The sequence below is a fragment of the Scleropages formosus genome, chromosome 10 (assembly GCF_900964775.1).
Source record: "Scleropages formosus chromosome 10, fSclFor1.1, whole genome shotgun sequence".
Lineage (NCBI taxonomy): Eukaryota > Metazoa > Chordata > Actinopteri > Osteoglossiformes > Osteoglossidae > Scleropages > Scleropages formosus.
Genome location: NC_041815.1, coordinates 27,938,322 through 27,954,263, shown reverse-complemented (window position 1 = coordinate 27,954,263; position 15,942 = coordinate 27,938,322). Strand labels below are relative to the sequence as shown.

Sequence of the window (15,942 nt, the reverse complement as noted above, 5' to 3'; positions counted from 1 at the left end):
CCATGCATCAGTGAAACATACTTACTCCATGACACTCACATACTATGGGGGAACCTGAACAGCATGTCTTTGGACTGTGGGAGGAAACCAGAGCACCTGGAGGAAACCACACAGACACGGGGAAAACATGCAAACTCCACACAGACTGAGCGGGGATCGAACCCACATTCTCTCGCACCACCCAGGTGCTGTGAGAGAGCAGCGCTACTCGCTGTGCGACCACGCTGCCCCCAGACCCATCCTCACCAATGAAGCAGGTGAGATGAGTGCGTCATCCACTTCGATAGAGTCCCCGTCAGGTGGACGGTCCTGCTGGGAGGGGAAGGACCTCAGTCTTGGAGAGGTTGAGCTGTAGATGTTGACCGATCAGGGTAAAACAGGGTAAGAACCTCGATCGACGGTGTTAGAGCAGGAGCAGGGAGCAAAACTGGGGACCTTCAGACTGCAAGGTGACAACTTTAACTGCCACGCAACTCGCTTCCCCTAATTACACGAGAAAGCAGCGTGGTCACGGTAACCGCTTTGCGTACGCTACCCATCTGTCAGAGGAGAGAATGGAAAATGCACTTCGCACCTATGGCACAGAAAGAGGCATTAATATTCACTCCATAGTGCTGGATGTTAATGGGATGCATGTGAATCACAAGCTTTTAGCACTCAGAAATATTGGAGTGGCTCAGAAGTTATAGCAAAATCCCACAAACTATTCAACATGTACATATTTTATATATATATATTTTACTTATTGCAGCTAAGCAGTTGGGGGCAGGACCCAACACTCAATCGACAAGTTCATCCTTTATGCTTCTTAATTTCATATTTTTCATTCTGCTTTCTCTTCCAGCTGGAATGAGGCTGTGTGTGTGTGTGTGTGTGTGTGGGATGGGGGGGCTGCCTAAAGCAGAAGGCAGGGACTCGAACCAACACGCTGACGTCTGCATCCAAATCAATCACGTGCATTTTGAAGGTGTCTCCGGCGAGAGAATTTAACCAACATTTCTATGTTTACCTTACAAAAAACACTTGACAATCAATGTGACACACACACACACACACACACACACACACACACACACACACACACACACACACAGAGAAGGGCCCTTCCTGGCACGCTCCCAGTTTAATACATCTGCCGCACAGCTGGTCTTTTGCCAAGAGAGGGAAGTAAACGTCACCGGGGGGTTTAATTCGCTGACTCGGCACGGTGGTGCCAACAGAGGTTTGTTGGATCTCACACAAAGTTCCTGGGACAGTTCAACTCCCCTGGCGACATTGAGTAATGAGCCACCCCCTCCACCCTACAGGTTGAGTAAATGCATCCGTCAAGGTGACGTCACCTTGACGGATGCATTTACTCAACCTTTAGGTGTGTACAGGTGTGCGTGAAACCCGAGGCGGCAGGTGGCGGAATAAATCCGCTGCACGTCCACGTTACTCTTACTACCATTGTTTGTTTTTGGGTTCTTTACCATCCACTCGTTACTGCAATTATTCAGCGGCAACAATGACAACAATTGCAACGGATCAAAATCGTGATCGTCGGAACGTCTCGGCGACGATCCACCAGAGTAAACAGGACGCCTTTGGACGGGAGGGGAGGGGTCCCCTGGCCTGTTCCCAGGGTGTTACCACACCTACCTGCCTTGGATAACACGTCTCCCCTATTGACATTTTAGCACAAGAGGTGAATGATACAAATACATTTTGACCAAGTATACAAACACAAGAAGCAAGTAGTGTATCTAGCAGTGTAAGTCACCGCGGTGAATAAGGTGCGTGGGCTGATAACACTACAGAGTTCATTGGAAGTCGTTTTGGAGAAAAGTGTCTGCTAAGTAAATAAATGTACATGTAAGAAAATTAATACACCCGCACACAGTAAACTAAGCTACATTAAACCATTAAATAAAGTAAATACATAAATAACAACAGACATGAACTTAAGAGATGATTGGTGAAGTGAATCTTGAAGAGGTGAGTTTTACCATTTTTAAACGTGGACAGAGATTGAGCAGTTCTGAGTGAGAGAGAGAAGTCGTTCCACTACAATGCCACAACTTTGTTACAAAGTATCAAGAATCTCGATACAAAGAAGCGCGAACTACGAAGCGGAAGGGAGACGCACGACCGGTAGCAGCGATTCAAACGGATCCGGCGGAAGCGACGTGCGCGAGACCCTCGTGAGGAGTGCAGCGTCTACATTCGGAGATGAATAACGTGTTTCCGGTGAGCGGGTCCGGGAGGCGGAAGCGGAAGTTGCGCTTAATCGTGCGCGCGCGTCGAATGATCCGTTGTTCGTGTCATTATTCGGCCCGTTTCGCCGTAATTATGCTTGTAAAAACAAGACAAGAGGGGCCGGAAGTAGCGAATCAAACTTAAAAATCATAAAAATGTGAAATCACGAGAAACAAAATTGTACAAAAGTGTTGAATGTATTGTTTTAAAAGAGCTGACGTGATTAATATACTGTACGTGTTCATCTTTTCCCACCTTCTGCCGATGCGGACTTGTTGGATTTCTTTTTGCGGAAAGTGACATATTTCATATTTCAATGGTTTGAGAAAGCTGAGCTAAGTGTGAAATATTAACTGGAGTTTTAAAAAACCAACAGAATTGTGTTTCTATCCAGTGTAGTGGTGCTTCAGCTCAGTTACGTCCAACGAGTCGTGAATGTGAGGGGTGGCGGGGGATGGAAGCTTTGCAATGCTCTTACCGCGGTACAGACACGGGGGGGGGGGGCTTTAATTAGGGCAGCACTCTCGCGAGCTGGAGGCCCGAGCTGCTGATGCTCAGTGTAAATGTCAGGGAGATTTTCTACATCTCCGTTTATTAGCACTCGCTACGGTCGGCCTACGATCGGCCTTCGGCGCGAGCAGCAGGTCCTGTCGTCGGTCCGGCTTTGGCCGTCACGGCCCTCGGTTCTGACCCAACGACACGGAGGCTTGTGCGTCGTTTTCCCCCATTTTGCTAGCGGTGGAAAAACTGAAAGTGCGGCAAGAGTAAAGGTCACGTCAAGGTCACCGAAGACGGCGCGCGAAAAAGAACAAATCGACACATCGACGGCTCCGGCAGGTGGTGTGACGCTGAGAGCTGCTGCCTGGAACTCAAAAGATGTGGCTTCATGTAGTACCTTCACGAGTTCTAGCCTTGATCAAAGTACTTTACCTTGGAGATGGGAAACGAAACCCAGAACCTTGCAATGCGACAGCCCTAACCACTACGCCACCTGCTGGCTGACTTCAGACAGTGGTATACACACACACACACACACACACACACACACACACACACACATTTTCAGAACCGCTTGTCCCATATGGGGTCACGGGGAACCGGAGCCTACCCGGCAACACAGGGCGTAAGGCTGGAGGGGGAGGGGACACACCCAGGACGGGACGCCAGTCCGTCGCAAGGCACCCCAAGCGGGACTCGAACCTCAGACCCACCGGAGAGCAGGACTGTAGTCCAACCCACTGCGCCACCGCACCCCCTACTCCAGACAGTGGTAGTAGACATGATATGTAAAAGGAGGCAAAAGGGGTCAGCAAAGTGTTAATGAGTGATGGGTGGTTAGGGGGGCAGAACCCCGGATTTAGGACAGTTTTCGCTGCTCTCTGCTTGGGCGAAAAGATTGTTCATCTTGAATGCCAAACATACCGATGTACAGTATTGATTGAAAATATGGTAACCCCTTGTGCCCCTTAGTTTTACCACGAAATGGGTATTTAATGAGGATCAGTATTTCTCATGTGACATAACAGGTGTGTAATGATCAATTCCATATTTTGCTTAAGAGGAAATCGTGTGTAGTAGAAACACACAAGTAGTGCAGGTGTAAAAATAAGTGAACTTCAAGTTGGTAAGGAGAGTCAGGGGTGTAAATCATAGCCATTTATTACTTTTATAAGTTTATTTTAATATTTTATATGAGAGTAATAACAGCCCCTATAGGATTCATAAACTTTAAAGGTGTGTAAAGTCAAATGAGACAAAAGCCTTTGGTGCCTTGAAATAATGCTGGGGGGGTTCATCTCTTTTCTTCAGGCTGTTTCGCTTCCAGCATTTCGTTACTGGAGCCCAAGAACAGCAGGGACATGGGGTTGAACTCGTTTAACAGGGAGCTCTTTTTCTTTACGGTTATTTATTCCGAACATAAACCTTCTTTATGAGCGATGGGACATGAAAGGTTCTCCTCTGGAGAAAGTCACCTCTGGGTCACGGAGACATGCGGTAACACGGGCCGAAGATGTATGGAGCCGTGCTGTAAATATGTGAATCGTGCAGCGGCTGGTTGGCAGGCAGGGATGGGGGATCGGGGGGGCGCTCCGAAATGCCGCTTACGGCCGCAACCGGGACTCATCCGTCTCCATCTGAAGCTGTTCACCCCTATTGCGGCGTTTAACCTCGAATCGGAGATGCTATCGAGGTGGACGACCTGCCTGGGTGAAGCTGCACTTTTTATCACCTGCTATACGACACGTTGGAGGGGGTTTAAAAATAATGGCGCAGGAACCGGACACCGCTGGGGGGGCTTCCGCTGAGATTACCTCCAAGCCCCCCCGATGCCGGCGGCCTCACGAACCCGGGTTGTTAAAGGCTCCGGATGCCATAAAGCGGTGGGGGTGGGACCACAGGCTGTGCTGAGGGACTCGAGCTCATATCCGGTAATAAACCGAGTCAGGTTATGAGCCGCCCCCGATTGTTCGCCAAGAAAAGTGTTATGATGCGTGAGCGATCTTTGCGTGAGCGTTTAAAAATGCATTTCCGTTCTCATTGGTGCCTTACACTATAAAAGCAATATTAAAATGAAATATTGACACAGCGTCCCCGTTGACAGAGGTAATAGGAGCAAAGTCTTCAGACCGCAGCCGCGTCCGAGATGCGGAACCGGGGCTCAGAACCCAATCCTGTGACGGCGGCAGACCGAAATCGCACACTATTCTCATCTCACACTCCTTTCCCTGCCTTTTGCCATCTCCGTCTCTTGCACGCACGCACGCACGCATGCACACACAACACAGAGCTGGGCGAAATGGATTGGTTCTACCTGGGGTGCGAGATTGAAGGTGCACGGATTCATAGCGCGGTTGTATGAGGGGGTAATGAAAATGTCAGTGCCTTATTTTACACTCTTATTCCTGCATTCCTGCGCTCGTCGCAGCTGAACACGTGACGTGGGAAACACAGCACAGCGGCTTTGGGCCACAAGCGGCATTTCATTCCCCTTGTGACAATCGTAGCTACATATTTGTGATCGTATGCGTAGAGCGTCTGCTGGCCGTTCAAACCATCGGGTTACAAATTTTCGACATTTCTAATTGCCTCTTCTTCACTTATTTTCAAAAACTGGTGTTTTCGGAGGACCTAACAAGACCCTTGTTTACCCACCGAGCCAGCAGATGGCAGTAAAGAGCACCCAAACTGTGAAACCGCCTTAATTCAACTCCTTTCCACGGTGTTTACAGCTTGGGTCTGGCATCCCTGAGAGTTGTTGATCAGTAGCAAGATGGCGATGAATCTGACAACTGATGCTGAAATTCTTAATTGAGAAAAGGTATTTTTATTCTCCGAAAATATAAAATTTGTTTTCCTTTTAATTCAGCTCAAAGTTAATTATTACTAAGGTATCACTAATGTATCTTACTTGCTAGCGCTTTATCTGAGATTTTTACAGAACCCGCACTGCAAATAAATCATCTCCATTAAGCTTTTACTGACTGTGTAGGTAACAGGGAGCTGAAAGTGGACACAGACAGGCAGACAGACCACTAAATATCAGACATCACTAGCAGTTGTATTATTGATCAAGGTTCTTTATTGACTGCATTGATTTATAAAACAAAACAGCAGTTATAAAAGAAATCAGTTTTGTACACTCAATTGCCGTGATGTGAAGAGACACAATTTAATACTGCCTAAAAGGTGGAAGAGGAACAGAAGACGTGAGACAAGTAAAAGCGTCCACTTCCTGAGAGCACGTGGCGAAGAGCGTTCCCTTTCTCCAGCTGCTGTGACTCCATGAATATGCAAAAAAAAAAAAAAAAACCGAACGTAGGAGAGTCAATATGTTTTGTGCATTAGGCAGTGTGCAAAAATCCATCTATTCTACCAAAGGATACTTAGGAAGCGTTACGTTAATACAAAATAAAATCTAAACCTCGAGTTAACAAAAAGGAAACGTGGGGAAATTATGTCCGATTCCACGCGGCCGCCGTACAGCCCACATTCACGAGAAGAACACCATAAAAATGAAAAATAATAATAAAAAAAAGAAAAAAGAAGAAGAAAAAGGCAGTCGGGATTGGAATTAAATATCTACAAAATCTTGCATTTTAACAACCTAGCTATATACACTTTGTACAAAGGTCTGGACACAAACTTACATCTTTTACAAAACGGCCTGCTAATGTCAGGCATATTATATTACAACGCCATGATTCTCATCAAACGGTACATATTTCATTTCTCCTCTTTTCCTATTATTTGCTGTATGAAAAAATGCTAAATGAAGACGACCGTGTGCGGTTTCGTTACATTTCGACCGACGATCCAAAATGTGACTCTCTTCCCACTTTTTGGCCCGAAATGCCAGAATTTTCCAGAATTCTGTTCCCCTTTCCCAAAAAACGCGCCACGGAATCCAGCCCCACGCCGCTGCGTTATTATGGCTTTAAAATACTGGCGTCGCTTTTGATGAAATATTCAGTGCAAAACAGGAAAACGGAGAAAAAGACGGGAAAAAAAGTGAAACTGCAGATAGAAAAACTGCCGTGGAAAAGGCAGACAAACGTGGTTTTGAATGGAGAGGAAATATCCGTCAATACTGCTTCGTGGCCCCACCTATGACCCCCCCCTCACCTGTGACCCTCAAGGTGGTGCCGTCCATGAAAGCGACCGCTCCTCCACAGCAGCCCTGTAGCCCTGATTTTCCTCCATGGCTCATGTGGATTCAGATCCAGACCCCCTTCTGCTGCTTTATCAGTCAATGGGACTAAAACCAATAACACATTGGGTTGGGGGGGGTCAATGGGCTAAAAATGTCCTTTGCTGCTGTGACCTTATTGCCCCCCTCCAGCAGACTGCCACCATTCAGGATGGGACGTGTCGAGCCTCTATCCCTCCACCATCACTCCCCCGAGGAGTCGCTGACAAACCTGCCCGAGGAGGGGCAGTGAACGTTATTCCTCACTGCCCCCCCCCCCCCCCGCGGCTCCACCATCTACATGTATATTAGTTGGAAACTGGAAGTGCGGCGTCAGGTTTTGACCTTTCCGCACACCACTGGCCGAGATTACAGGCACGTAATTAGTTTAGAAAGTTTCCACTTCGTCTTCCTGCAGAAAGTGAAACGGTGCCAACGCTGGGCACCGGAGGGGAGGTGGGATTCGACCTGCTCACCTTTTCAGACCCTCTACGGTGCAACGGGGCGCAGTGAGGCTCCTGGGGTCTATCACCACGGAAACGCATCCTCTCATCTCCACGGTGTTCAGAAGCCAAGGTTGAAAGGGGCAACGGCAGGATGAGGCAGCGGCTGGGGTTTGGTTCTAGACCCAAAAGGGCACATCGGTCCACTAAACATACCTTGGCAGTGGTTGAACTCGCAAGGACACATTCACACACACTATTAAGTGTGTTTCGTTGCTCTGGATAGCGATGCTAATGGCTGGACACATCTCGCTGTGCTTTTCCCGTTATTATTTTTAAATTAGTGCCAGCAGAGCGCTGGGAAGGGCGCTACAAAGAAACAAACCAAAATTAATAAAAATACACAAAAAGAACGTGCTCACATCATCTTAACGGCAAAGAAACACTCATCCCCCTTTTTCAGTGTGTCCCAGGGGATTTAGCTCAATGCAATTTGTACATTTTTTTGGGTTAAAAAAATAATTAAAAATGTATAATATTAATAACAATTATTATTATTATAATTACTGTCGGGTCAGTCAGCATCTGATATGATTAATGTGTGCGTATAAAATAAGGAAACACTGGAAAACAAATGGGTGATTCCGGCTGTGAAGGGATGTCGAGGTGTCAGCGGGTCTCGAACACGTGCGCGCACCGGATTGCAGGCACAGACGCTGGAAAAATGGGTTGTGGCGGTTCGTGGTGTGATGTAGAAAAGGGGCGTGGCCGTGTGCTCTCTGGTCGCCGGGTGCTTCTTCCCGCGCAGCGATTCGCCGGGGCGTCCCAAGAACTTTCCCCACCCCCACCGGGCGCCACATTCACACCTCAGTCTGCTGCTGGGTCTCGGTGAAGTGGGTGCGCGGCCCCTCAAACCGCAGCCCGTCGACGCTCTCGAAGTCGCTGGCGCCCCCCTCCGAGTCGTCGAAGCCGCACACGGCGGACACGTCCGAGGAGGAGGCGTTGGCCGAGAGGCGCGTGCTCAGCGACACGCCGTCCAGCCCTTCCGGCTCCGCCTCGTGGCCCGCCCTAAAAGTGCTCAGCTCCCCGCCCTGTCCGCCCTGCCCCTCCCCCGGAAACGGGTGCGGGGGCAGGTACTGGCTGGGGTGAAAGTGTGGGCGGGGCCGACTGCCGCCGCCACCGCTGCTCAGGGTGCTCTCCACGGAGACGGGCTGGGGGGCGGGCAGAGTGCCGTAGTGCTCCGGGAACTCTTCCGGGAGGGGCAGCGGCAGCTGGTCTTGGCTCAGGAACTCGTCGTCGTGCGGCGGCGGGAAGTCGCTGTCGATGTCGTAGCCGCCCAGGTAGTAGTCCGTCTCCAGCTCTCGGCTGCTGCCCGCCAGACGCGCCGAGGAGCCGTCGCCCGCCTCGTACCCGGGCACCTCCTCGATGTCCGGCAACCGCGAGCTGGGCATCCAGTCGGACGTGTCCCAGTGATAGGCTGGGTGGGGGTGGCAGAAAGTGTGAGAAACGGTCACCTGCAGTGCAGTCCCCTCCTGTCCCATCGACACCGGTTTCCACACACTGGGGCTTCGGCGGGTCCAATTCGACACGTGAGGAGCGTTTTACCCATAATTCATGTCTGCTGGTTTGTGAAGAAGCCCCGGTGCGTGGAAACTCACCTACCCCCTTTGCGCGCCGGGAGTGTGCGGCGTTCGCCGCCGCTGTTCATGCAGGGCGGGTGGGGGGGACGGCGGCGGTCACGCAGCGTGCTGGTGAGTGGGGGGGCGCAGGCCGGGATGTGGCATTGTGGTGGAAACACACACGTTGGCACAATGCGAAGCGCTTCCGGGCGTCACGACACAATGTCACGGACGCGGGGACACCAGGGGGGTGGGGGCGCATGCTCGGCGTGCATACACAGGAGGACCAGGGGAGGGCGCTGGTCACGAGCACGAGGACACAATCTCATCGAAACACCCAACGGTCTCCAGACTTCTTTGCCTCCAATTCGTCCTCTTAATTTAACACTGGGACGTGAACCAATGACCATAAGACTGACGAAATTAGACAAGTCTTACGGAGTCGACGCAAGACTGGCGGAGGAAATGGAAAAAGAGAAAACAACGTAACGAGTGAAGCGCAATGAGACAAACAAACAAAAACAAATGCAGGCAGTGGAAAGAAGCAAAACAGGAGCAGTGAGAACGAGGAGGAACGTGGGGTGGGGGGCCAAACACTCACCATGCATGGAGGGTACCACACACACACACACACACACACACACACACACACACACACACACTGAGAGGAAAGCGAGCAGGAAAACGAGACGGATCACCTCTGTTGTAGCTCTGTCCCTGGTCCAGGACCGACACTGACAGGTGGAAGAGCAGATACAGTTTAGGGTTTATCGGGCGAGGTGGGAGTCGGGGGGGTGATCAGGGTCTCGCACGGCAGGTACGGCACGCGGGGGGGGCACCAGTTCGGCCGCTCGCTTTCCGGTTACAGGGAGGCACAACAGAAATGCCACTTGCAGCCTCAGCTTACAAACCGTTAACCATTTAAAGCTACGGTACGTGTTTTTTTTTTTTTTTAACCCCGCCCCCTCCGGTGTGGTCTTACACGCGTGTCTGTCTACAAATGCAGTGCGTCTCACCTTCTGAGGGTGACTAGTCATGACAGGGTGGGGGTGGCTCTCCAGGACCACCGACACTTCTGTACTGGGGGAGTAATGGGGTATGGGTATGGGTATGCGTATGTGTATGTGTGTGTGTTTGTATGCACACAAGTGGACTGTACACAGTAATAGTGCAGTGACCGGGTGCCAGTGTCAATGTCAGGCCAATGCGGGCCGCTGGCGTCCGGCCAGAGGCGGGCACATCTCTCCTCGAGTGTGTGTGAAGGACACACAGGCGCTGCGGCCCATCCACCTCCCCCCCCCCCCCCCCTTTCGGTTTTTTCTAACAGAACAAAATCATTAAGTTAAACGGTTTTTAAAAATATAGTTTCATCACGGGACAGCTGTTACTGGAACTGTGTGAAAACATAAATCTATACATAATTATTATGACAATACAACCTCGGGAATATCAATGACCCTTACACACAATAATATATAAATAAAGGACCAGATGGGAATATTACCCGCAATTAAAGTCTAATTACCGCAGTAACGGCGCCGCGACACCACAACGTGGTACAAATTGCTGTAACACGTAAATAACGCGCAATATTTTTAAACGGATGGTCTGTAAGGAGACTAGATCCTATCCTAACCCCTATTTTCGGACTCCCGCGTAAGGTCCGCGGCCGGGGGGGCGGGGCTTCGCGGTGTCACTCACAGCGGAGCGGACCAATAGCGGGAGGGCGGGGCTCCCGCTGCCAAGTCGGGGCTTGAGCGGAGAGCGCCGCCCCTTTCTGTCGGCCTTCGGTGTAGAGGCGCGTGTGAGGGGCACGTGACGCCGCCGCGTGTCAACCCGTCCCGCGGCTACGCGCCCACGAGTGCAACGCGCTCTCCTACCGAAGGGGTTGACGCCCGGAGAGCCCGTTTTAAGCGAGATAGAGGTCCGGGAAGGTAAAGGGGGTCAGAGCAGCGCGGTCCTCGCTGGAAGTAGTGTGTGTGTTGAGGAGGCCATGCAGGACGCCCCCGTTCCGGGGCTCATGCATGCGGTGAGGCGTCGCGCGGGAGGCAGCGGAGGGTTAGTCAAGGCTGCTCGCAGGCTGAAGCGCCTTCGTTCCTGCTTCTGCGGGGTGTGACGTGTGTGTACGTGAGAAAACTTTCATTTAATACCAGTAAATATCGCAGCACTTGCCATCTGCTCCACAAGTGTGTGTATGCATATGGTGTCATGTTTAAGACAAAAACCCCAAAAAAAAAAAAATAAAAAAAAAAAATAAAAAATAAGAATAAAGGAGATGAACCGAAGAGAAGACAGGAGTACCTTCGTTTTCGATTGTGTCGACCGCATCATTGACCAGTCGAATGACGGTCACTATGGAAGCTTGTGGAGGGGAGAAAAGCAGGAGAAGGAGGAATAAGATAAAAGGGTGGAGACATGGCTGTAGACACATTCATCATAACCAGGGGGGCGGGACCCATGCGTGATTGGCCTGCCCCGCCCACCAATCAGCAAGCACAAACGCAAAAGTCACGCCCCTTACCTGGGCGAGTCGCTTTATGAATGAAGCAACGGTTCCCGCGCAGCGGTTTGTGGTCAACCTGTTTTAGCTTGGGGGCCCGAGCAAGGTGACACACACACGCACACAGTGGTCGCAAGGATTCACTTTTCGGCTTCAACCCCCTGCAGAGTGCAGTTCACTGCAAACATGTTAGCCCCTCCCCTAATGGCTGATTGGCACACGGTTCATCACCAAGGGCTGTGATTGGCTCGTTTGTTCTTGTAGGGTAGGGCATGGCATGGGTGGTCTCGAGATGAGACTGATGACCTCATGATGACAACAATGATGATGATGATGATGATGATGATGATTATTATGTCAGGGAAGGAAAAGCTCCGGTGATTTTTCTGATTTAGAGAAACACTTTTGACAGTGAAAGTCTTTGGTTCCACTTGTTTCCAGTGACCTGTGTGACCTTTGTGTGACCTCAGATCACATGAGTACAATCAGCTGCAGCGATACTGTGGTTTTCCCACATCTCACATGAGAGATACCGTGATCTCCTTAACTTAACTGGAGTAAAGCGCCAAGGCCATACGGTGTTGTACCATGCTTAACCGTACTACACTGTGATGTACCATGCTGTACTGCAGCGTACTGTGCTGTGCATTACCATGTTGTACCACACTGTACTGTTACAGTGCTGTACTTTACTGTGGCATACAGTGTCACAGTGCTTGTGATGTACTATTCTCTACCATACAGCACTGTTATACCGTGCCATATTATACCATGCTGTACTGTGCCATAATGCGCTGTGCCTTACTGTGATACTCTATTGTACCTTCCTATGCTGTACCCCACTGTGATGTACTCTACCGTACCATTCTGTACTGTGCCATACTACACTGTACTGTGCTGTACCGTGCTGTACCAGGCTTCTTCATTCAGGTGTGTGAGAAGGACACGTGTGGCACGGGAAAGGCCTCTCCTGGGTGTGTTCCCTCTCACTCTAGCCTTATGCCCTGCATTGCCGGATTAGGCTCTGGTTTGCCGCAACCCTACTTGGGACAAGCAGTTTCAGACAGTGTGTGTGTGTGTGTGTGTGTGTGTGATTCACGGTAAGTACCTTGATCAAGGGTCCCACAGCAGGAGTGGGATTCAAACCCAGAACCAATGACTGCAAGGTGCCTGCTACTCCAACCTGCTGGCCTAACAACAAATAGCTCAGAGGTGTGTGATGTGGTGAGATGGTTAAAGCACCTCAGCAGTGAACAGAAGATAATGGGTTCAAATCCCAGCAGGAATTAATAAAGCACCGTCCTGTTCTCTCCGACTTGAACCAAAGGAGGAGCTGATCAGTGTGTGTCGGCAAGAGGTGGAGAAATGTCGTTTCCATGGCGATAAGGACACGTGACTCAGCGACAATGCCCTTGGTGCACAAACACAGAAGTGATGCTTGAACCGCAAACCTGTCGATACGTTACAAATATGCTTTATGGACTCCCTTGGGGGGTTGAAGAAACCCAAGCTGAGCAAGTGTCCACTGAAGGTGGTTAGATGAACCCCCAACTGTTTTTAGAGAGGGAGGTCACACACGCACGCACACACACACGCTCGTTCCCGGTCCAAGCCGTGCGATCACAGGTCACGCGTGTGAGAGTCGGTCCCTGAATACGCGTCACCGGGTCTCATCGGTGACTCATGGCCCACAGAGCGAGTCGGGTGCGAGAGCGGGACGTCCCGTCCGGGATTCTTACCGTTGTCATCGCACGAGTCCGACTGGAAGGAGCTCAGGGACTGGACCTCTGAGTTGCTGCCCTTGTTGCTGCCCGAGAAACAGGTAACTTCCTCCACCATGTCGACCACTTTACCTGGAGAGATGGGGGGGGTCACGACCCAAACACCTGTTTTCTGCCAGATTTAGTAATCCATCCCCCCATCCATTATCAATAACCACTTGTCCCCAGCAGGGTGTAAAACAGAGTAAACTGCGGACGGGACGCCACTCCATCCGAGGGCAAATTTACAAATTAAAAATTCAGGCGGTGCGCAGAAGCTGTAGCGAAGGACATTTTCCTGCAAAGTCGGGGGGGTCGTCAGATGAGGTGTAGGACTCAAGAGGGCTGGAGCAGAGGACCATGAAAGGAGGCCTGTCTCCTCCAACAAGAGCTAAGGGCGCCACCTAGTGGTCAATGTGAGACACTGCAAGCAGGAACACAACTGCTAGCGGGGGCCTTCACCTTCTGGCACCTAGGTGACAATTTAATTTAATTTAATCGCTTGATTATTTATTCATTATTGCATTTTGGCTCGTGCCTTTTTCCAAGGTGCTTCCGAAGATGCCTCTAAGTTTATATTTACCGCAGTATAAACCTTTCGAATCAGTATTCACTGTAATATCCACCTGTCTCCAAGGTGCCTTCCAACTTCACCACGATTTACCCATCGTTACGGCTGGGTAATGTGTAACGTGTCAATTGAGGGTACGCACCTCAACGAAGGGTGCTACGGCAGGAGGTGGGATCTGAACCGACGACCTGCAGATCCCAAGGTGGCGATGCTTAATTGTTGGCGAGGAGGGCGGAGCCACTCACCCTCGTCGCTGTCCCACGGGCTCTTGCGCAGGGAGTCGCAGTCGGAGCGGCAGGGCGACACGGGGGGCAGGTTGGGCGCCACGCTGCACACGACGACGCCGCGCCGGGCCGTCAGGATGCGCGGCGACTCCGGGTGGAAGGTGCTCATCTCCGTGTGCTCGGCGCCCCCCAGGCCGTCGGCCATCTTGTCCAGCGTGCCGCGCTGGTCGCCCTGGAAACAGGGCGTGTACGCCATGGGGCGCACGGGCACCTGGGGGGGGCCGCCCACGTCGGCGTAGAGGGCGCAGGGTTCGCCGCCCCGCAGCGCCTTGAACTGGACGCCGTTGGCCTTGTGCAGCAGCGCCGCCGTGGCCGGGTCCTGCACCAGCGCCATGTTGTTGCGCGAGTAGCTCTTGTGGAAGACCTTCTTGCGGAAGGCGACGAAGAGGACGACGAGGACGAAGATGACGAAGAGCACCACGGCGATGCCGATCAGCTCCTCCTTGCCCACGTACGAGTGGCCCGCCTGCATGTTGGGCACGACCACGGGCCGCAGGCCGCACGACTGCCCCACGAAGCCCGCCGTGCAGTTGCAGTAGAAGGAACCGAACGTGTTGACGCACACGCCGCCGTTCTCGCACTCCTCCCGCTCGCACTCGTTCACGTCCTCGCCGCACCTGCACGGGGGGCGGGGCCACGCACGGGGTTACCTCGGCCGCGACCCCCCGCGGGGGCCTCCTTTTCTACGCTGCATTTCGCATAAAAATTCTGCAACTGGTCGCCAAGCCTGCACTGCTTTCATCCATAAGTGTGTATGTATCATATATATATAGATATAGGAAAAATATTTTGTTTATAGGAAAAGTTAACCTGGAAGAAAAGTAAATCACTGCTAAGCAGAAATTCTCACTGACAACTACTGACTGATCTATTTATAAGATCTATGTATTTACATGTGTGTAAATATATATACCTTTATGGATTTATATATACATATTAGTACACACACATATATATATATATATATATATATACTGTGTATGTATACATACACATACATATTTACCATATATATTTATTTACCTTATTTTATATATCACTGTTACATATTAACAAAAATGAGCTACTCCTCTATTCAGCTCTCCTTTCGCTTTTATTAATACTTTTTCTTTTCTTATTTTTCAATACACTGTTATTCATACTTTGAAAAATAAGCTTTGTCTTGATTCTATTACTGTGGTACGAACCCTGTTAGTCCCAGTTTGTCATTTAATACCATATTATGTGCTAAAAATTCATAATGAGAGTAAATGTTGATATTACTCCTGCATGAAATGTTTTTGTTCTTAATTAAAAAAGAAAAGACTTCTATAAATGACACGTGGGATAATTTAAATACTTTAGCTATAAACAAGCTGCTAGTATTCAACTGTAATACTGTTAAAACTGAACATCACAAACGTGTATAAATGAATTAAATAAATGTAATGAAATAAATAAATGAAATGTATGTATGAATGAAATAAAGCAAATGCAAGTAGTGCTGCTATTTCACAGCGCCTGAGTGGTGCGGGAGGACGTGGGTTCGATCCCCGCTCAGTGTGTGTGGAGTTTGCATTTTCTCCCTGTGTCTGTGTGGGTTTCGTCCAGGTGCTCTGGTTTCTTCCCACAGTCCAAAGACATGGTGTTCAGGTTCACCCATAGTGTGTGAGTGACGGAGAGAGAGTGTGTGTGTTGCACTGATGTATGGAGGAGTGACCCATTGTAAGTAGAGTATCTAGCAGTGTAAATCACCGCGGTGAATAAGGTGTTTGCACTGATAACACTGCATAGAGTTCACTGGAAGTCGCTTTGGAGAAAAGCGTCTGCTAAATAAATAAATGTAAATGAAATGAAGTAA

At 50.2% G+C, this 15,942-nt stretch overlaps 1 protein-coding gene across 1 annotated transcript in view; it reads right to left on the bottom strand.

Moving 5' to 3' along the window:
- Positions 1 to 7,942: 7,942 nt before the first annotated feature.
- fat3a (FAT atypical cadherin 3a) overlaps positions 7,943 to 15,942 on the bottom strand; it is a 185,159-nt gene continuing 177,159 nt past the window's right edge. The window contains exons 24-28 of the mRNA XM_029255890.1: positions 14,064 to 14,719; positions 13,227 to 13,340; positions 11,289 to 11,348; positions 9,686 to 9,721; positions 7,943 to 8,845 (exon numbers count right to left, since the gene is read on the bottom strand). Coding sequence (XP_029111723.1) covers positions 8,229 to 8,845; positions 9,686 to 9,721; positions 11,289 to 11,348; positions 13,227 to 13,340; positions 14,064 to 14,719 — 1,483 coding nt within the window. The 3' untranslated portion in view covers positions 7,943 to 8,228. The remainder of the gene's footprint in view (positions 8,846 to 9,685; positions 9,722 to 11,288; positions 11,349 to 13,226; positions 13,341 to 14,063; positions 14,720 to 15,942) is intronic.